Genomic DNA, 22,548 nt, shown 5'->3' on the forward strand with positions numbered 1-22,548 from the left:
AACCACATCAGTCCAGCTCTGACTCAACACCTGATTCTTCCTGGTCTCACCATCACTGCCTCAGCAGAACCAAACAAAAACAGTCTTTTTCTTACTGCAGACACAGGTTCAATACAGAGAATTTATGGAAATGGACAGAGGACAGCAAAAAAGGCTGTGATGTTTACAGGGACATATGAACAGGGGACAAACTTGGTCATGTTGGATGAACGAGGAAATGGATAGATCGTTAGATCGGCTCGATGGCCGAGACAAAGAGTGAGGGATAGACAGGAGATGGCACTGTGGCCCAAAAATAACAAAAAAAAATAACAAACAAAGACGAAAACCTATTTCTTTATTTATTTATCATGTTAGCTGACGGAGTTTCTATCAAAGGTCACGTCCGGTTAAAACCCTCATTCACAGGTTTCTAGAATCTGAAAAGCTATGATGACATGGTGGAAATGTGTTTGAGACAACACACTAGGGCAGAAAACACCTCAATGCATCATCAAACAAACACTGATAAATTTTATTAGAGTTTTAAAAATAAATCAAAATACAACTAAAGTAAGGTTTAATAATATGCTAAAAATGAATACGTTTAAAAAAAACATTGCAATTATTTAGAGAGATCTTGTGATGAGCCATGATTTCAATGAGAGTTTTTGAATTTCATTTTGATGTGATTTTAAGTCTTTAAATGATATTTAAATCGACTGTTCAGTGGTACTCTACAGAGACCGATGAGCACAGTAGCCTCCAAATACACAACATGGAATTAAAGAAAATAAAAATGAGACTCACCTACAATGAAAAAGTTAGTGCAGAAATACTGATCCAAGCTGATCAGACAGAAATCAATAATCAAAGCACAGCAGCCAAAACAAGACACCTCCAATACACAATCAACAGGCATATTACAGACACTCATGAACTTTAATACCACATCACATAAATTTTACATTTCTATCATCAAGCCATCTGTCCCAAGTGAACATAAACCCTGTCAGACTCTGAACCACATCAGTCCAGCCCTGACTCAATACCAGATTCTTCCTGGCCTCACCATCACTGGCTCAGTAGCTCCAAACAAAAACAGAGTCAGTCTTTTTCTTATTTAACAAGGAGACAGAATTTCTCACAAAGCTTCCAAACATTCTGCAGTCTCTAAATAACCTCACTATCCACTATCACTAAATACTCTGATTGTGTTGAAGACATCCCTCCAACACAATTCAACAACACAAGTCATGACACGGCGGCCATGATAAGACTCATTCAATACACAACAGACAGAGATGTGTGAGTGTGTGAAGTCACAGCAGCCATATAGAGATGTTTGAGGTTAAATTCGTTACTAAAAAGCTCTGTCTCTGTGTTTGACTGTCTCAGCTGTTTCACAGTTCACTGATCAATAACGTGATTGAATTCATAAACCACCACACCCTGCCACTTTATATTCACTTTAAACAAACATCAGTTTAGATTCTGTGGCTCCTCAGCTCTGACATTAACCACACTGAGCAGCTTGAAAACGCTCTTTGATTTAAATTGGAGTGAGAATGTTTTTTCTCGCGCGTTTCCTCCTGAATTGAATCCAGTCTGAGCTAATGAGTGTTTCCAGCTCAGTGAGTTAATCCCGTGTGTGTGAGCGACCACACACACCGACTGTTCCTCTGTTAAACTCTGTCAACCTGAATTTAAACAACACGACACTACAACACACCGCAGCACAGTTACACACCTGGCTCTAAACAAGCACAACGAGCCTGACACGCGCCCACACACCTGATGGCAGCGACATGAACTACCTGATCACTCACCTGTCCAGGTGTGTTTCCAGCTCCTCCTGATCCTGAGTTTGGACTGATCGTCCCGGTGTCTCTGGACTTTCAACTGTTTCTCTGTCACTCTCGGGGTAGTAAATTAAGTCGCCACCATCACGCGCCCGACACCGCTGAGCGCGCCGTGTGTGCGCGATTCTCGGCGTCTGACGTCAGTCTTAAAGTTGAAGTGCGCATGCGGCGATGCGTTAAAGGATCACGGAGAGTCGTAAAACCCAGAACTTTCATCGCACAGAAACGTCGGCCGCTCATCAGGCAGAGTTTTCAAAGAGAAGAGGACCAACATGAAACACTACAGAGACACAGAGTCTCAGCTCTGAGGACAACTCCAGGAGAGAGACGGAGGTGCAGAGGGACGAGACAAAACCCACACTGGTCTCAGAGCAGCTGTTACAGGACCTGTCGTAACTCACATTATCAGGTCCCGATGTTTTCTGTTTCCTAGTCAGTGATGTGAATCTACTTCTGAACAACAAGTCAATTAACCACAACACAACATGTGACTTCATCTTTAGATCATTACTGAAGATATTGACTCAGTTGCTTTTATTAATGAGGGGGCCACATCAGGACTGTATCTCTGATGAAGACGGTCACATCTGACCCAGGTTAGTCCTTGTACAATAATTATCTGAGCAAAGCTTGATACCTTATTAACTCTCATTTATTGATCATGACACAAATGGTTATGATATGTACATCACAAAAAAGTCTACATTGACATTCAACTTCACTATTAAAGGAAGTGACATCATGTTCCTTGATCTACAGAACTGTTGGGATATGGAGACCTAAAATATACCAACAACATAGATTGCATATTAGATTTATTAATACCTTCCCTGTGACTATACACTTACATGTAAATAGTTGATCAGATCAAGCTGTCCTCTGGTTGGCTCAGCTTGATGTGACTTTAACAGATTAACTATTACATTTTTAATAATGGAGAGATTCTTTGTTTTTATTAACCCTTGAAATACTTTGATAAAAGATCTGAGATTTTCATGCTGGATGTTCACTGGTTTGTTGGCCAGTGTTTAAATAATAAATGTTGATATTCTTTTGGCAAAAACACAGCACGCTCGTCAATAACTTAATTAATTGCCACATATGCCAAACAAAACTCACCACACACACTCAACCATATTACAGAAATACACTAACAGTGATTCAAAGGTAACAGCAATGACATGTCTAAAAAGAACAACAAACTCAAGAGTTTCATGTCACACTCAAAAACATTTAAATTGATCACAGCACTATAAATTCTGTTATATTCCACAGCTGAGCAACAAAATCAGTACAACACACTTGGTGCAAAAAAGGTGCAGTTTTGCTTTTTTTCTCTTGTTTGTTTTCTTCCAAAACACTTTTCCTGCATTTGTTGGTGTGAACATGTAGAGATTGCAACATTCCCATACATCATATTTTTTCTTTGGAAAAAAAAGTTTCGCTTCCAGGAAAGGTACACCATACTATCACATCATGCTTTTAATTTTCACTTCTGCTGGGAATAGTACTAGTATTGATTACCATGAGTTTTACTTTCAATACGATGTAGAGTATTATCTACCAGAGAAAGCCTTGTGTTATCCAGCAGACAGTTGCAGAAGACTACAGGTTTTTCTTAGGAACAGGGTTGGCTACATGCTGACTGGACTGCTTGGACAACGGTGTGAAATTTCTGATCATTTTATCCACCACCTAAACCCACATCTTACTCCAAACGCTGGGTGAAGTTTTCTGGGAACAGTCCTTTTTGAGCACTGGCTCCTAGGGTTAACCAGTCATGTTCTTTGATCCCTGTGAGCCAACCGGCATCCTGCAACAACCACAAAAACATTACTATCAGTCTGAATCATTGTTTAGATTCTGTCCATTGCTTCCTTCCAAAAGGTTGCTGGACCTTAACTAATGACCTTTAACGTGTCACCTGCTCTTCTCACCTGATCCTCTACTGAGGCAGTCGGAACCACCAATACCACATCACCTCTCTTCAGTTCAAGCTCATCTGAATTTGCTGCCTCAAAGTCATGCATCGTCTCCACCTGCAGGAAGAAAAACACCATCACCACCTCTGCTAACACAGATGGAGCATATTAACCTTTAACAGCACATTCAGAAAGTATTCAGACCCCTCTACTTTTTTCACATTTTATTATGTTACAGCGTCATAATAAAATAATTTTTACATATTTGAATTTCTCACCAATCGACGCTCAAGGCCCCATAATTACAAAGATAAACAGAGATTTGCAAATGTATGTAAATTTATTAAAAGGGAAAAAGTGAAATGTCACACTAAAACAACCCAAACCCTAACTCTGCACACCTGGAATTGGGGATTTTCTGATTTTGTCCACTCTGTGTGCTGAGGGTCATTGTCCTGTTGGAAGGTCAACCATCAGACCAGTCTGAGGTCCTGAGTGCTCTGGACCAGGTTTTACTTGTTTGCTAGATTGTTTAAGTGGCTAGATTGGACTTCCCCTCAAACCTGACCAGTCTCCCTGTCTGGTCAACCACTCCCACAGCCCAATGTTCCCACCACTATGCTTCACCATCGGGATGGTGTTAGGCAGGTGATGAGCGGTTCCTGGTTTCCTGCAGACATGATGCTTAGATGACCACCACAATGACATCAGGTTCTTGGCCACCTCACTTACCAAGACCCCTCTACACTGATTGCTCAGTTTGGCTGACTGGCCAGCTCTAGAAAGAGTCCTGGTTGTTCCACACTTCTTCCATTTAAGAATTATGGAGGCCTCTGTGCTCTTGGGAACCTTCAGTGCAGTTTGTAACCAACCCAGATCTGTGCCTTGACACAATCATATTTCTGAGCTCTGCAGACAGTTCCTTCACTCTCACGTCTTGGTTTTTGCTCTAATGTCATTGTCAGCTGTGACACCTTGTATAGACAGGTGTGTATCTTTCCAAATCATGTTCAATAAATTAAATTTATCACTGGTGGACTCCAATCAAGGTGTACAAACATCTCAAAGATCATCCAGAGAAATGAATAGACCCTGAGCTAAATTTTCAAGGGTCCAAATACTTATGTCAGTGTGATGTTTCAGTTTTTCCTTTTTCATAAGTTTGCAAAAATGTCTAAAATATCTGTTTTGGCTTTTTCATCTTGTCACGCTGAGGTAGATTGTTGAAAAAAATGAAAAACAAAAGTAAACTTTTAGCATAAGGCTGCAATGAAAGAAAATGTGGGGGATCTGAATGCTTTTTAAATTAGCTGCTTTAAAATTTGCAGTTAGCATGTGGAAGAAGTCTTACCTTGTAGAGAAAGTCATCAGGGAGTCCTGACACTCCACCAGACGGACTCATGTGTTTGACAGACTGGTTTTGAGCCGTCACACCATTGTCACTGATGGTGGTGGGAGAGATAATGTCAGCATCACGGTCATCATCCCCTTCATTACTGGAGGCAGGTTCAATCACCACAGAAGGGATCGGCATCTTTTCCTACAGGGGACAAACAGCATCGACCGCTCACTAATAACCTTTTACATTTTCTCACAAATGCACACACAACAGAGATAAATGCATGCACGTTCAGAAAATGATATAAGTAATTTTTTAGTACTTGAATCCATTTCCAACTCTGTTCAATGTTTTAGGGAACTGAACTCTCAAACAACAGTTTTGTGGATGATGAAATGTTGTAGTTTAATTTCAATTTATAATCAAGGAGAAAAAGACACATGAGGTATCACTGATAAATCTTTTGGGTGTACTGGTATGTAAAGAAAAACTAGTTCTTTGGAAAAACTTTGGAATACAATGACATTAAAGTACAAATATATTGATGTTACACTTGTACACATGTACTTGCACAAAAAGCTCTTAAGACAACAAAACTAGTGCACAATTATATCAATCAATAATATGATAGACCATAATGTACATTACAAAAATAAAGTGGACGGCCTTGAAACTGTCACTGCCAATAATTAAAGTTAGAATGAATATGCTGAACAAAATGAGTAATCTGTGGTTTTGAAGAGAATCCAAACCTGTTGACAAACCTTTCAAGGACCTCAGTCTTGATATTTGCTTTTGACAGTTGCTCATTTCAATAAGTAAATTAATCTCTAATCTATTGCATAAGATCTCCTTGTTATTGTTTCTACTTTTAAATTCAGTAATGTTGATGCTGGTGATGCCTAGGTTTGAGTTATATTCATGCTGCTGCATTAATGATGATAATGATAGTATGATAGTTACTGATGGGGCTGCTTCTCCTGGGAATGTTTTGGCTTCTTCAGCAGGAGGAGTCTGTGCACAGACAGAAATTATTTAATTTTACAGTCACATACTGAGTTTACAGCAAACACTGGCTCCACAGAAAGAAAAAGGGTTAGGGTTAGGGCTACACCTGCTCTATATGAAAAGTGCTGTAACTTCTGTTGTGATTCAGCGCTAGATAAATTGAAAAAATGTAAACATTTTAAATTAATACAGAGTGCTGAGATTTATCTCATAAAACAAAATTCCCATAGTGATAAAACAGCACAAGAACATTTACTTTTACTTTTGAGCTCAATAAAATATTAAGTAAATAAAGTTTTAAAAAGTAATTTTGTTGTTCTGTAATTTATTCTGATGTTTTATTAACACTCTATCAACATTAAACAGAGTGAAATGATTAACCTGAACCTTCAAAGTATCAAACTACTAATAACAACAAAGTGAAAAAAAATATTTGGCTTATTTTTATTTTTGTTGTAGTTATTCTTTAGAGATACTGACTTTCCTCATGAAACAAAACAGAAATCACACAACACAGATTTTGCAACGTGAAAAATGCAAATAACAGAAACTACAACTACATACCTCTCCGAGTTCTGGCTTCTCAGAGCTGGGAGATCCAACCGACTTTGGAAAGAAAAATCACATTTAGGCGAAAAACATTCTCCAGCTGCCACAAACACACAGGAATAAACTCTATCTATGCTCTGAAACCAGTGTCAGGCAGAGAATGTGACGGTCAGGGGACAGTGATCCATAATCAATTTCAATGGCCACAGTCATAATAAACGTGCATCTGTGAGGGAATGCTTACTGATGTATGAACTGCACTGAAATAAGAAAATGAAAAACTAGCAGATTCCATTTGTGACGTCCGAATCACAGAGGAAGGACAGACAGTATCTGATGGAATAAAGAGTTGACAAATACAACACTCCATAATACAAAGCATGAGATTGGTGAACTGTCAGCATATGTTCATGTCCACATGGACCAAGTTTGATCAAGTTTGTGGCCTTTCATTATTCTATAAAAAAATAAACTGAAAATACAAAATTAATGATTTACAGTTTACTAATGATGAGGATCACAGAATGAAGATGATGATTATGATGACGATGATGATGATGATGACAATGATGATGATGATGACGATGATGATTTACATTTTACTAATGATGAGGATCAAAATATGAAGATGAAGACAACAATGATGATAATGGTGATGATGACAATGATAAAACTGATAATGATGATGATGAAGATGGCAATGGTGATGACAATGACAATAAAACTGATGATGATGACAATGATAATGATGATGATCAGGTGATCACTAATGCCAGTAGTGTCGTTAATATCAAGACGCCTACTCACAGCAGGCTTCTCTTCCTTTGGGCTGCTAGAACTTTCTGCTGTATGTTCCTCACCAGCAGGGGTAGTTGCAGGATCCTCTACCTCACCAGCAGGTGGAGATGCAGGCTCCTCCACCTCACCAGCAGGGGAAGCTACAGGTTCTTCCACCTCACCAGCAGGTGGAGCTGGATGTTCATCCACCTCTCCTCCAGGAGGGGAGGCTATAGGTTCGTCTCCAGCAGGGGGGGAGGTTGCAGATTTGTTTTGTTCCTCGACAGCTTGTATCTCTGAGGCTTCAGGAGCCTCAGTTGATTCAGCATTAACTTCGTTCTTTTGCAAAGGAAGACGGTGATCAGCCCTCAAATATTTCAAATGTGGCACTTTGGCCACTGACATTTCACATGAAATTTAATAAAAGGCTTGTAACAAGAGCTTCCACCTGTGTAAATTCATGAGGCTTCATGTCAGCACATTTTCTTCATGTCACACATCATAAAAGTTTACATTTTCAAAAAAAAAAACTGATCAAATAAAGAGAAGAAATACATTTGGTAAAAATGTTTACAAAAATCCATGACAAACAAATTATCAGATAAACAACATAACAATAAATCAGAAAAACGTATGCAACATTCCATATCTTATATGTTATTTTGAATAAAATATTGCCCATAGTATACTGAAAACTTAAAACTCACCATCTTATCAAAATCAGCAAAAAATGATGAGGCGGAAGCATCCTTCAGAGTGCACAAGTTAAAAATGGAAAGGAATAATTAGAGCTTCAGATCAAGAGCCACATATAGCATCATTTAACATTAACAGAAGAGAGGGAAGAGTATTTCAAGAACATTAAGATTTGGGATGTTAGGAGATTAGACTATGACAAACAGTACGTTAAGAAACAGGAAATTGGGATATGACATTTGACTAGATAAAAGCATTGGTCAAAATATGGACTGGATTAGATGTGAGGAATACCAAACACTGATATCAGAGTAGCTTAATCCATCTCTATAAACTGTAAATTTACTATTTTGTGCAAATATAAATTTACTTTGAAAAATTACCTGTGAAAATCCATTAAATGCACTGGTCACCTGAATAAAATCACAGAAACAAGTTAGTATTAGAAGCATTTGGGTAAAATAAATGAGTTGTAAAAAAAATGTAAAAAAAAAAATGTAAATATGGAATGAACAAGCAGACAAAGCAAGCAAGAAGAGAGTGGGAGGAGCTCAGGCTGGGATCCAGATTTTAGGAGAACTACAATACTTTCACTTTGTCAGTCTGTGGGGGGGTGGAAGACAGGAAAGGGGTTTGACTGATTTCTTCTCTACTCTGTGCTAATCTACTACACTGAAGAAAGGAGGAAGTCAAGTACCTCTTCCTTTTCTGTATCTAGCTCTTGGTACAACTTTCCAAATCTCCGGTTTGCAGCTTCATCTTCGGACATGTCTGAATTTTCTGGATCTTTGTGAATTCTGGGAACGTTTACATCTTTAATTCCTTCTCCTGCTGTTGCAGAGACAGACGCAGAGTTTTGCAGAGTGACGGAAGACTTGAAGCCACTGCTGTCACTAACTTCCTGCCAGGATGTGGTGTTGGAGGTGGGACCCTCAGTCCCTGAAGAGGCTGCTGGGAAACTGTTGGCAAAAGGATCTGCATCCCACCCACTTCCATCCCCAGTGAACATAACCCCACTGTCTCCTGAGGTCTCAGCAAATAGATCAAATTCAAATCCATCCCCCCTGTTTCCAGCCTTTGTTTCAGCAAAAGGATGTGAAACAAATGCACCTCCTCCCTGTGTTTCAGCAAAAGGATGTGAAACAAATGCACCTCCTCCCTGTGTTTCAGCAAAAGGATCTGAATCAAACACACCTTCTCCCTGGGTTTCAGCAAAAGGATCTGAAACAAATGCACCTCCTCCCTGTGTTTCAGCAAAAGGATCTGAATCAAACACACCTTCTCCCTGGGTTTCAACTGAGGGAAGTGAATCAAATGCACCTCCTCCCTGTGTTCCAGCAAAAGGATCTGAATCAAATGCACCTCCTCCCTGTGTTTCAGCTGAGGGAAGTGAATCAAACGCACCTCCTCCCTGTGTTTCAGCAAAAGGATCTGAATCAAACGCACCTCCTCCCTGTGTTCCAGCAAAAGGATCTGAATCAAATGCACCTTCTCCCTGTGTTTCAGCAAAAGGATTTGAAACAAATGCACCTCCTCCCTGTGTTTCAGCAAAAGGATCTGAATCAAACACACCTTCTCCCTGGGTTTCAGCTGAGGGAAGTGAATCAAATGCACCTTCTCCCTGTGTTCCAGCAAAAGGATCTGAATTAAATGCACCTCCTCCCTGTGTTCCAGCAAAAGGATCTGAATCAAATGCACCTTCTCCCTGTGATTCAGCAAAAGGATCTGAATCAAACGCACCTCTTCCCTGGGTTTCAGCAAAAGGATCTGAATCAAGCGCACCTCCTTCCTCTGTTTCAGCTGTAAAATTTCTCTTGTTTCCTTTTCCTGTGGTCTCAGAAAGGTCTCTGTGAACTGATGTGAGATCAGTTTGTTTTCCTGACAGCTCCTCTTCAGTTAAATAATTTCTGTCAGATGTGTTACTCTCCACTGAAACTTGTTCTATTGTGTGAGACAAATCTGCTGCTACACCATCAGCTCCACCTCCCCACCCCTCTGAGACACTCACTGGAGGATGATCCTCATGTGCAAGGTCATCATCAGCACTTGCCCAACCTCCCCCCTGTCCTCCATCACCCCACTCCTCAGCAGTTTCATATTCTGACCCAGAACCATCCGGAGACCTGGACCTCTTATCCCCTCTGTCCTCTGTGCTGTCCTCAATCTGCTCACCATACTCATTGGTGAATATAAGTCCTGGGGTGGACTTCCTACGGTCCTCCTGCCCAACTATGCCCCCCCCTGAATCTGCCTGCCCTGTCTCTTCTTCATCACCTCCTGCTGCAGTGGGATGAAGGTTGAGGTTAGTTTGAGAGTCCCACTTGCTAACCTCATCTTCAGTTGTTGCGGCTGCCTCGCTGTCCTGGGGAGCTGTAGCTGTGTCTCCACCTGGCTGCCAACCATCTGCCTGGGGCCAGCCCTGAGCCACACCCTGTGCCCCACCCTGCACCCCTTCCAGGCCTACAGCAGGGGCCCCAGGGGCATCAGGGGCCTCGGCTCTTGAAGAGGCATCTCCATTTGCTGACACTGAACCAAAGTCTGCGGACCAGTCAGCGATGAAGCCAGAGTCTGCAGCCTGCTTGGGAAAGGCAGGGAATGAAGGATTAAAATTTGACCCTCCCTGCTCTAAACTTTCAGACTCTGACTGGAAGAGCAGTGGAAAAACAGAAAGGTAGTTTTCCACAGAAAGACACAATGCAGTTGAATGATGTAAGAATCTGGAGAATGGTTGCACAAAGACAGGCTGCCATCTAACAGATCTATACACATCCCACTTTTCTGTTTTATAAACCTGTTGAGTTTCTGACTTCCTTCTGAAAGACTCATTTACTGAATTCTCAATGTTGATTTGTTGATCATTTTATCTTTGTGGAAACATCACCAGCTAAACAAGGCCAAAAGTCAAATGAAATGGGTGAATATACTGATGTACAACAGTGAACATCACTATTGTGGAAACACTGAATCTAAAATCATCAGTGATTTATTAGGTTTCACTAACAAAGACAAACAGAAAAACTGAATACTTACAGGCTGAGCTGTTTGGGCATTTGCCTTTGAAAAATTAAAAAAAAAAGAAAAAGAAAAGAAAAAAGTGATGAAGTGGTTCACATCTGAGATTACTACACTGTTCTGTTGAATTTAATCATTGTTTAAGTTTAGGGGATGAAGTGTATTTGTGATTATACTACAAGTGTATAATTATACTCTACACAGCTTTAAATATAACAGAAGTCTTTACTCACCGACCACATATCCCAAGGTACAGCTGTCTGAAAGGGGCAGAGCATGTTCATGTGGTTGATCATCATATATTTTATACAGATTATTATCAGTAACAGGTAAATATTGAAAGAACATCAGTAACAGATAAGGCTTATTTTGAAGCAGCTCTTCCCTTCTATCAAAATTTTGTTTTTAGGCTGTTCCTCTTTCATTTCATTAAGACCACTATTGGTGCAGTATGTTCAAATGTACACTCTGGTTCCACTTGCTGCGGGTGAATTGTGAATGCTTTTGGTCCTGTGTCAGTTAATGCAGAGAACCTGTGGTATTGGTGAAACACTTTCATCTGGCTGAAAAGCATCAAAGTCCAGATCAAGAAGAGATTCTCCTGGTCGTTCATTGGGCTGTAGAAAGCAAACCAAAAATGGGTAAATAGGTTTACACACTCACTGTGCATATCAGGAATGATTAATGAACAAGTGTGGTTCCCACAAACCTGTGATGGTGAAGGTGCCGGTAAAAATTCTCCTCCAAAGAGGTCAATGATTTGCTCCTCTGCCACCTCCTTGGTAGGTGTGACCTTTGGTGGTGGAGGCACCGGTGGTCCCTTTTTAAACTGAGAGAAGACACAACAACAAATCAACTCAGAGCAGTTTAATCAAACAGCACCTCTTTACTTTTACTGTTTAATGTTCAACATCTAAAAGGATGGATGGAGCCAGAAGTGGATGATTCACTTCAAGACTACACAGTCACTACACTCATTATTATATTAAATGTTATTAGATATTATAATAGAATTGTTAAGTGGGAGGTGCTGCACTCAATTAAGCCCTGCTCTGACTACAGTAGTGGCACCGCCACCTTGTGGCAGAAAAGACAGCAAAAACAGCATGTCAGACCTCTTGAGATTAGAGTATACTGCATGGTTTCTGTGTAAGAGCTTCAACCAAACTACAGTGGAAAAGTAGATGCTGTTTAGTGCCACCACTGTATCAGTGTTGACTTTGTCAGCAGCTGTGACCAAATCTATTTTTAACTTGCACCGTTGCTAGATTTTTAGGTTTAAGCCCTCCAACCATCCCCAGAGAATCCCTTCAGCAGCAATTAACAGTGTGGAAATATATGTCTATTTGTTTCTGATGGTGCCAACCCACACATCATTTCTCTGTGAATAAACTATGTTTAATATCTTCCCAATATAACCATCAAATTTCAGGACACAAAATATACTCTATATTTAGGGCAATTAAACTGGTCACCCTGATTTTGACCACACATCAATCAGAGAAATGCACCAGTAGGTGTCCGAGCACAGCACAGTCATTTAAGTAACACACAATCATGGCAACAGGCTTTGAGTAACAATAAGCAAACTTTACTAGTTTGTGTTTTTATTTCCTGGTGACTGTTTCTCAGTTTCCCAGTGACCATCTAACCCTTACCCACTGAAGGAGGGAAAGGCAGTTATCTCTGACTGATGATGTAATGGAATAAAACCATGATCAGGGTCTTTTCTTCACAGTATTTTAGAATGAAGGCTGTTTGATGTTGCAGTCATGTAGCTGTCTTTGTTTTAAGACTGTATAAATGTGAGGAAAACACTGAGGATGACTAAAAATATTTTGTATCTGGGAGACTCATATGCAGTATACAATATAGACAACATAAACAGAATGTATATGACTTCTTTTGGTCGTTAACTGAATGTTTGAATTGTCTGTAGAAATCTGACTGCAGCGTCACATCACACAGTGCTGTAATGCTGTGTGTGAGCACAGTGCCCCCTACTGACAATATACTGTTATACATAAGTGCAGCGCAACCGCACCAAAGGTATGGCGTTTTTGTGGCAGGATCAGATACAAATCTCTCCATGTCATGATACCACAGCTAAATCTCATACTGCACAAAGATATAATCTGTTCCAGTGAATCTGTACTTTGAACTCACAAATATTAGTTTATGATGATTATTACTGTGTTGTATCATCATATATATGGCCAGCTCCAAGAGACCTCTTTTACATAACAACTGATCCAATGTGGGGTGGTGAGCCCTGAGTTAAGAAAATCTAATGTGTTCCTTCCATCCATTCAATGACTATCTGTATCTCCATTTTGGAAAACATGGAGAAATAGTAAATTGGTCACAGTTTACCATCTTCTAATGGCTATTTCCAGCATAATAATATTCCATGTCACAGAATGTCAACATAGACAGATCTGACCACTGAGAGGAGGCAACTTTAAATACATTGCAGTCAGGAGACTCTGAGGAAACACTACAGAGGTTCACTACCACCAGCTGAATGTGACATGGTTACTTACCATGAATACATGAACACGATGAAGACACATGAACAGATGAACAGGACGGAGACATGTTATAAGTCAGTGAAAAAAAGACTGAAAATGCTTCTGACAAAGCATCACAGTTCATTCTAATTATGTGTTCTACTGTTTCTATTCTACTGTTCTGGTGGAGAATGATATATTTTAAAACACTGGTTCCCAACATGGAGTCCAACTGTAACCCCGGGTCAGATCACAGCTCAAACCTCCATCTCCATATTACAATTCTGTCATATAAATGTCACAGCTCTGTCAAGTAAATGTCACCTCTCTGTCATGGCTCCACTATGTGTGCATCATATTTCTAAAGTCAACTGAAACATTTCAGAACCAGAGTGTCTGTTTTTAGCAGACACATTGGTGTAGTTCACAGATGCTTTACCAACACTTACGCTGTTGTACAAGAATTGTGACATTTTTTAGAGATCCATTAGAAATTCTGACAGATGCTTTCTGATGATGCTCATAAACAGCAAACAAACTGATTCAGTGCCACTGGATGAGAAAAAAACTGGGAACCAGTGTTCAAGAAACATCTATGACTTCACATACATACACATATTTGTCCAAATATGTTTGACAAACATGTAAGAACTAAGTCTAACACTTAAAGTCAGACCTCATGACCTGAATGATCAGTAAAAACAAGGTCATATTCTACTGTCAGGTATCGACTCCACTGAATGATCAGTAGAAACAAGGTCATATTCTACTGTCAGGTATCAACTCCACTGAATATATAACACTAGTGTTATATATTCGCTAAACACAGAATAAAACAGTTAAATGACCAAACAACTGATGTTACATGTTCACTCACCAATTAACAGACAAAAGTGTGCAGCAAAGAGAAAACAGTCACAGAAAGTTACTGTGAAGTTTAAACAGTTGAATACACTCAGTTCTGATTTAAGTATAGCAAAATCTACAAAATCTAAAATTAATATATGAAATTAATACACATTAATCATTGTCTGCTGATAACTAAATAATTTTACTGTTATCAATCACTATTACCTCACCCTCCAATCACTATTATCCATAATATTATTGTATATACATTTACAGAATCTACATATTTCACCATATTTCCAGTTTGGACAGAGCAAAAATATCTAACATCTACCTGTGACGTGGATCTGAGCACAGTTAGGATTAAATCTACCTGTGACATGGATCTGGGCACAGTTAGGATCAAATCTACCTGTGATGTGGATCTGGGTAGTTAGGATTGAATCTACCTGTGACGTGGCTCTGGGTAGTTAGGATTGAATCTACCTGTGACGTGGATCTGGGCACAGTTAGGATTAAATCTACCTGTGACGTGGATCTGGGTAGTTAGGATTAAATCTACCTGTGACGTGGCTCTGGGTAGTTAGGATTAAATCTACCTGTGATGTGAATCTGAGTAGTTAGGATTAAATCTACCTGTGTGGGGGACTTGGGTCGTGGTGGTCCAGGTGAGACAGGACGGAGCATATGATTGGAGCTAGCATCTGGACTCTCAGGTGGACTCTCGTCTTCCGGTGGTGACGGGGTCCTCGCAAGTCGTAGTGGTCCTGAATCACTGAGGGACAAGACAGAAACCACATGCTCACATGATGTTAAACCTTCTGATTGGCTGTTATAATCAAACACCTGCATCACAGAAAAAAAAAATAATAATATCCATGCAACAAAATAACATTTATAGTACATTTCTGGATTTAAAGTTAGAGTGACATCCAGGGTGAAAACTCATACTGACCTGGGTGCTCCTTGGATGGTGAACATTTTGTCGGAGTGCTGCTCACCCAGTTTGGTCATCACTTCATACAGCTGCCTGCACACCTGGACAGGTAGATTAAATAAGTTGTTTTTCAGTCCATAGATATTAGTTTTATCCCTATCTAACAAAAAACTATAACATCCAACAACAATCACTCAGTTCACCTTCCTATCAAACATGAGCTTTAACACTCACCTTTGCTCAGATAAGTAGCCCTAACCTCATTGGTCACAGAGCTGATGTCTGTGATGGCTGAGACTCAACACTATCTATCTGTCTGACTGTTCCTCTGCATTATTCAAGATTCAAAGAAGCTCTAAAACCTTTTCATTGTTCGACTATGTTAAAAACAAAGTAATTTATCAAACACAAATGAAAAACTCACCAAAGAAATCTCTCTGTGAAACTTTGCCTCCAGACTTGTCACACTCTTGTAGGTTCTGATGTAGAAGCCGACCCGGCTGCAGAGAAGTAAGAGACGTGTTAGTGATTGTTGATGACGCTGTGTCAAATGATTAAAATGTTGTTTCATAAACTCCTCTACTCTTTCTCAGTGGGTCTCAACACACGCTGTAAAGGTTTAACTTATAAAAGTCAGTCATCACAGAACTCAGTGAAATGTTGGTGATTTATTTGCACTGTCAGTGATATTATAAGTTGCATCATGTTTATTTTGTGTGACTCAGTCATGTTAAGTGTTTGTGTTTGAGTAACAGACGACAGCAAAGGAAAAACCACAGTAAATGATTTGAGAAACATAATGAATGCAGATGCTTCCACGCAGGTGAACTGAAGGCTACACTGAAGCAATTAACTTCCCATCATGCTCTGTGTCATGTTAAAAATTCTGAGCAGGTCCAGTTTATTCTGATTTTGTATCAAGATGGACAGAGGAAAAGATCTGATGGGACAGTAGTGTAGTCATTAGTCATTACTGTGATATGTAAAACAGAGGAGCAGCTCTTCTGCAGACTAAGAAAAGTCAGTGACGTGATCAGACTGTCAGCAACAACAGTCAACAGTTACATAGAGAGAGATGTTATAGTGCAACTGCACAACATAAGCACCTCATTACAAATATAAGTTTACATCTCAGAGCAGAGATGCAAAAAAAAGTGATATGATCCATTAGGGTCCACTTGTCCCCTTAGAGGGTCACTAAGGGTCACTGTAAATCAATACAATGTTGTTCTGAGTAATCGTCTTTATTCTATGATGATTTCTATCCACCACCATCATAAAAACACGGGAGAATATGTTTTGGAAGAATGGTGTTCAGAGCAGTGAAGCTGTTCTGGAGGCTCATGTTGGAAAAACAACCGACTAAGACACTTAATGTTAGTTTTTCCTTTGACTTGTTACCATCTATATGAGAACCCTTCATCCCCTGCAGCCTGAAGGCATCTAATACAAAAAGAACGACATTCTGCTGCTGCTCAGCATCAAACTTCATGTTTCTTTAAATGCTGCATTTAAAAAATGAATCCATCAGAGGAGGAGGAGGCAGCTGGGTTTACAGAACAGTGACACAACTGCAGCATCTTTTGGCCTTTTATGGGCTCGCAGTGCACATGAGACTGTGATCTGGCTCACCTATCCCAGAGAGTCGGCAGTTCATCTTGCAGACCCACGTTCAACTCATCAAACACCCTCTGGGCTTTTTTCAGCTCTTCCTCTGCCTGAAAACAAAAACAGTGTTTAACTTCAGGCAACACCTGGACAGGTGACATATATGACTATACTGTTCTGTGTCACATGAACAGGTGGTACACAGTCACAGGCGAGTGGACTCACCTTCATCATCTTGCGGTCATTCTTGATCCCAGACGCCTGCAGAGTTTCTACGTGGTGACGAGCACTGTCGTAATCAATGAGTTTCCGACTTCTCTTGGCCACACGAGTCTGAAACATCCAACAGTTTCAGTTTTCAGAGTTCAGATCAAAGTTTCAAGTTTATTTGATAAAAAGGCAAAGTATTTTTCACCTTGAGATCTGGGAACTGTTGCAGGTACGCATCCAGGTTCAGCAGCGTTGAGTCCACCAGTTTGTTATGAAAGTCTTCCCACAGTGCATCACAGTCCTGCAGGAAACACAACAATTGATGTCATCACAGTGGCACATCGGGGGTCAGCATGCCCAGGTACCCGCTTAGGAGTGAGGGAAGACATCTATGTCCATCTGGAACAGCCATCTCTGAACAGAGGAGGTGGTTCCAACTATCAGCCATCTATAACATCTCTACATTGGCTCCCAGTCAAATCCAGAATAGAATTCAAAATCCTCCTCCTCACTTACAAAGCCCTTAATGGTCAGGCTCCATTTTACCTTAAAGATCTCATAGTCCCCTACAATCCCACTAGGATTCTGCGCTCTCAGAATGCTGGTTTACTGGTGGTTCCCAGAGTTTCCAAGACTAGAATGGGAGGCAGAGCCTTCAGTTATCAGGCTCCTCTACCGTGGAACCTTCTCCTAGTTTCGGTCCGGAAGGCAGACACCCTCTGTACCTTTAAGAGTCGGCTTAAAACTTTCCTCTTTGACAAAGCTTATAGTTAGGGTTGACTCAAGTTTGAACCATCCCTTAGTTATGCTGCTATAGGCCTAGACTGCAGGGAGATCTCCCATGATGCACTGAGCTTCTCTGTCTCTCTCTCTCTCTCTCTCTCTCTCTCTCCATCAGAATGGATTCATATCCCATAAATACATGTTACTAACTCAGTATCTCCCCTTTCCTGTAGTATTGTGCTCTCCCGTCTCTCTCTCCTCTTCTGTCTCTTTCTACAGGTATTTCTGCCTCTGGAGCTGTAGAGTCTGATCTGTGATGACAAGTCTCCTGCTGCTGCTACAACTCCACTCTGCTGCTGCTAGAATTAGAAATGACTTACACTGCCATTAGTTGTATTGCTGTGTTAGCAGTTAATACTTTAATTATCACTACTATCATTACTACTGCTGTATTATTGGCATCACCTTACGTTTTATATGGAACCCATGTTATGCTATGTTCTTCTCTCACTATTTTCTGACTCCCATTTACACCTCGACCCATGTGATCCTTCAGATGAGATTCAGATAAGAAGTGAAACATTTTCGAGAAAACTTAAAAGAAGTCCAGGTGACTTTAAATCCTGTTCAAACTGAGACTGTGCCTCACACCTGGACACCTGTGTGTGACACCTGTGTCCAGGTGTGATGCATTCAGGTTTCATTATGTCATGTAGGTGTTTTTACAACTCTCACCTTCCCAATGGTCATGACGTCATCTTTTCCATGCCAGTCTGGTTCATAAACTTCATGTAGAGATTGGGTCAGGTTGATGGAGGCCTGCTGCATCCCTACAGGAACAAAAACACAGTCGTAGACATTGTCATGGTGATTTAGCTTTTGCCTACTTAGTTAAAAGGATGTGGGGCAGACTTTAATGAAAATATGATGTATGATAAACAGTATGTGTAGTAGAGTATATCATATACAGGACACGTTCAATAGACAGAACTGTTCAGATTCTTCTGATTAATCTGGACGCGGCTGATTGATCCAGAATCATAAAAAATAATACAATATAGAGGAGGGGTCACAGCAAATACTGATTTGATTTAGGTTTTTACTCTTCACTGCGTTTTGATTAAATTTACTGAGAAATAAAAACTGTTTTACTTAAAAACAAATTCCCACAGAACTGTTTATGATAAATGTGTAATAAATTATTTGTTTGACATGATATTTGATATGATAAAACACTCTTCCTCACCTTTAATAGCAGACATGTAGGCCTTCATCTCCCTCTGCAGCCGAGAGCCTTCAGACTAACACACACACACAGACATCAGTAGTTTTACTTTCAGAATTGTTTCCAGGTGTTTTTCTCTTGGACCGGTGAAGCTGCAGTTGAGCTCAAGTCAAGAAACACAGTGAGTGTGGATGCTGAAGGAAACACCGCTGATGGAGCTCAGTGTCACTGCAGACTGACTGAACACAAACTAAACTGAGGAATCCAGTTTCAGCAGCATTACTGCTGAAACTAGATTGTATATATTGGTGATATTTGTATATTTGTATTAATAACAGAGCCAAAGCCAGTAATTTTGCTCCCTGTGGAGGAAGTCTAACATATGTAGATACCTGGACCTCATAGTAGTCACCTCTTTGGTCCAGACTGAAATATCAACAGTTGTTAGAACTGGATTGTGAGTGGTGGAGTGTGGTCTGCAAACAGCTGGTGCTCAGGTGAGTTTGTTTTACTGAATTTATCTATTCGATGTCCAGCTGAAGCTTGTTCACACAAAACCTAATGTTGGGATTTGATGATATATTGACATCTCTCACCTCTTGTCTCCTGAAGTTAATGACCACTTGTTCAAACTGTTCATCTTTGGTCTCATCTGCTTTTCCCAGCTTCTGCAGCACCTGAGAAAAAATATTACACTATATAACTTTAGCACTGCTGACATTCTATTACACAGAAACTCAAGATAGTTCACTTTTCTCTGTTGTTTAAAAAAAGACTAAACTCTGAGCTGTGAAGCATCTTGGCTCAGCAACTCCACCATGTGATTACTATTTAATGGGCTGACTGTCTGGGTTGTATTTCTGGATGAAACCCAACAACACCTTAGATCAACCTGCTGAATGTGTCCCTGAATGCAGCACAAAGGCATTCATGTTCTTGCTGAGGGAAACAGATTTTACTAACATAAAATGTCACACAATGTTACTATGAGCTGGATGAAACCATCTACAACAAAAACTCTTCTCTCTGTGAAGTATTACCAAGTGATCTGCTCAAAGACAGAAAAAATATGAAAAAGGTCTGACTGAGATAAGGTGAACAAATCAATTCACTAATGTCAAATAATAAATGGAGCCACAAAGCTCAAGGAAAATAAAACTCACATAAACACTTAGAAACAATTTATCAAAGTATTTCATAGAACCACCTGTTCAGGTCTAACATTTGTAACACCAGCACCATGGACAGTCCTCACCCTCAGAACCAGGTCACGTTTCAGCACCATGGACAGTGGTTTATCAAACTAAAACTGGATCATGATAAATAATTAATTTCAGATGAGGCTGACTGACAGTAGACCTACAGTGACATGTATTCAGTGTGTGTGTGTAGCTGCTGCGTATGCTCAGTACATATGTAGAAATATATTGATGTGGACAGCCGGTCCATACAGAACACCACAGAAACCACATGGATCAGCCAGTATAACTAACTGTAACTAACTGTAACTATTTTTTCTATGGCACCTGCAAATCAGCTAAGTGCAGGTAGCTGACCTGACGTCAGAAATGACGTCATCACGCATCAGACAGGGCATCCCCCCCGACAATCACACACACAGATACCTGTCGACCTTGGAGCAGGAAAACACCTCAGTCTTTTAAAACACAACATTCATGCCTAACATGTTTCACGGCACGTGTGACGTCATCACGAGGTGTTCCGATCAGCGTTAATCCGCCATCAGTTTCAGCCAATCAAAATGCTCTGCCTCCGTTTCTGATGATTTTACTGTTTTTAGGAGCAGATTTTATCAGAAACATCATGATGTCACCATCTCAGTGCGGATCGGTATCCGCTGATCAATAAAAACCAACACAAATATCAGATAAGATTAATAAGAAGAGAGACGCTGCACAGGCCCGCAACCTCCAACCAGCTGCACATCCACCCTGTCAGACTCCATCCGTCCTCCACCCGCCGCCCTCATCCCTCCACCCTCCTCCTCCTCAGCTCCTACCTTCTCCTGCGCCCGGTTCAGACGTTTCTGCACGTTTTTAGCGAAGATTCCCGTTTTGATTTCCGCCATGATAACTGCAGAGAGAGAGCGAGAGGCGGATTAACAGCGAGAGAGAGAGAGAGAGAGAGAGAGAGAGAGAGAGAGAGAGAGAGGGCTGACGGGGGGAGGGGAGGTGTGTGTGTGTGTGTGTGTGTGTGTGTGTCTGTGGAGGGGGCGGTTCTTAAAGCTACAGTCAGCTGATTGGATCGTTTCACCTCCTCTTTGTTTGGATTAAATCAGACGCAGTATTTCAGGTTATTTTCAGTGTGAGTAAATAAATGTGCAGATGTAAATGTGATGAATGAGGAGTCAGGGTGACGGTAAATGTGAATATATTCAGTGCAGATAAAGTCATCATGTGTGGCTGTGGATATTTTTAGTGTCTCAGCAGGTAATCTGTCTCTGGGGGCTGAAGCTGTGCAGGTGGATTATACACGTCTTACTTTTGGGTTCATTTTTTTCTGATTGTCCCGTAAACAGCAGGAAATGATCAATGAGAACTTCATCAAACAGAAGGCAATTTAAAAATAGATGTTTCTTCACATTAATTAAATGTCATGTTTTAATTTTGGTGCTGAATTTATCTGAAGAATCAGATGAATCATATTTTTTAATAAAGAAGGACATTTGTTCAAAAGAAACAGAAATTAAAAATGGACTTTAGAAATGATGTGAGAGCCAAACATATGTGATTTTAAAAAGGTAATTAAAAAATAATAAAAGTGGTGAAGTGGTGTGAGGAAACTTTTGCTGATCACAGACTTATTTTCTGTACCAAACCAAAACACAATGAAAAACATCCCATTGGCTTTTTGTCAAAGGTGAAGTTTAGTTCCAGTTTATAAAAAGAAATGAATCTCTGCATCAACCTGTGGGAAGTACACTCACACATTTGTGTTGAAAATCAAAAACATCACCAGATGTGGTTAGGCGATCCCAGAACCAAACCTGAACCCAGCTGTAAAATCTGCCACTGTTGAAACTCCTCACTACTGAGTGTTTTACTGCAAATGATTTCACTACACATCAGTTTTATTTTTATACAAAAGTTACCACAGGGCACCACAAGAGGTCTGGACTGCACCATTCTTTCGTCATATTTACAGAGAGAGACCAACAATTGCAGGAACACCAAGCAATGAATATAACTAATACTAACACAACATCAGATTTACTACACAACAACCATTCCACTACACAACAACTTTACTACACAACAACATTTCACTACACAACTAGCTGCAGGCGAGGAGAGACCAGACAGGGGTGATTAAAGAAGTGGG

The 22,548-nt window shown here is 40.3% G+C and overlaps 1 protein-coding gene across 5 annotated transcripts in view; it reads right to left on the minus strand.

The window, feature by feature from the left end:
- Positions 1–2,475: 2,475 nt before the first annotated feature.
- amph (amphiphysin) overlaps positions 2,476–22,548 on the minus strand; it is a 31,478-nt gene continuing 11,405 nt past the window's right edge. For 2 of the 5 annotated variants that reach the window (XM_018679091.2, XM_051069768.1), the window contains 23 exons: positions 21,227–21,300; positions 19,803–19,883; positions 19,228–19,282; positions 18,717–18,811; positions 17,464–17,559; positions 17,274–17,381; positions 17,073–17,158; positions 15,865–15,940; positions 15,459–15,541; positions 15,140–15,278; positions 11,854–11,973; positions 11,678–11,761; positions 11,378–11,404; positions 11,163–11,186; positions 10,462–10,710; positions 8,516–8,545; positions 8,144–8,185; positions 7,467–7,775; positions 6,675–6,716; positions 6,066–6,116; positions 5,115–5,303; positions 3,779–3,880; positions 2,476–3,654 (listed from right to left, as the gene is read on the minus strand). In XM_018679091.2, coding sequence (XP_018534607.1) covers positions 3,550–3,654; positions 3,779–3,880; positions 5,115–5,303; positions 6,066–6,116; positions 6,675–6,716; positions 7,467–7,775; positions 8,144–8,185; positions 8,516–8,545; positions 10,462–10,710; positions 11,163–11,186; positions 11,378–11,404; positions 11,678–11,761; positions 11,854–11,973; positions 15,140–15,278; positions 15,459–15,541; positions 15,865–15,940; positions 17,073–17,158; positions 17,274–17,381; positions 17,464–17,559; positions 18,717–18,811; positions 19,228–19,282; positions 19,803–19,883; positions 21,227–21,295 — 2,262 coding nt within the window. In that variant the 5' untranslated portion in view covers positions 21,296–21,300 and the 3' untranslated portion in view covers positions 2,476–3,549. Of the gene's footprint in view, positions 3,655–3,778; positions 3,881–5,114; positions 5,304–6,065; positions 6,117–6,674; positions 6,717–7,466; positions 7,776–8,143; positions 8,186–8,515; positions 8,546–10,461; positions 10,711–11,162; positions 11,187–11,377; positions 11,405–11,677; positions 11,762–11,853; positions 11,974–15,139; positions 15,279–15,458; positions 15,542–15,864; positions 15,941–17,072; positions 17,159–17,273; positions 17,382–17,463; positions 17,560–18,716; positions 18,812–19,227; positions 19,283–19,802; positions 19,884–21,226; positions 21,402–22,548 lie in introns of those variants that run through there. The other 3 variants (XM_018679093.2, XM_018679092.2, XM_018679095.2) reach the window with 3 other exon arrangements.

This window comes from Lates calcarifer, linkage group LG4 (assembly GCF_001640805.2).
Source record: "Lates calcarifer isolate ASB-BC8 linkage group LG4, TLL_Latcal_v3, whole genome shotgun sequence".
Classification (NCBI taxonomy): domain Eukaryota; kingdom Metazoa; phylum Chordata; class Actinopteri; family Centropomidae; genus Lates; species Lates calcarifer.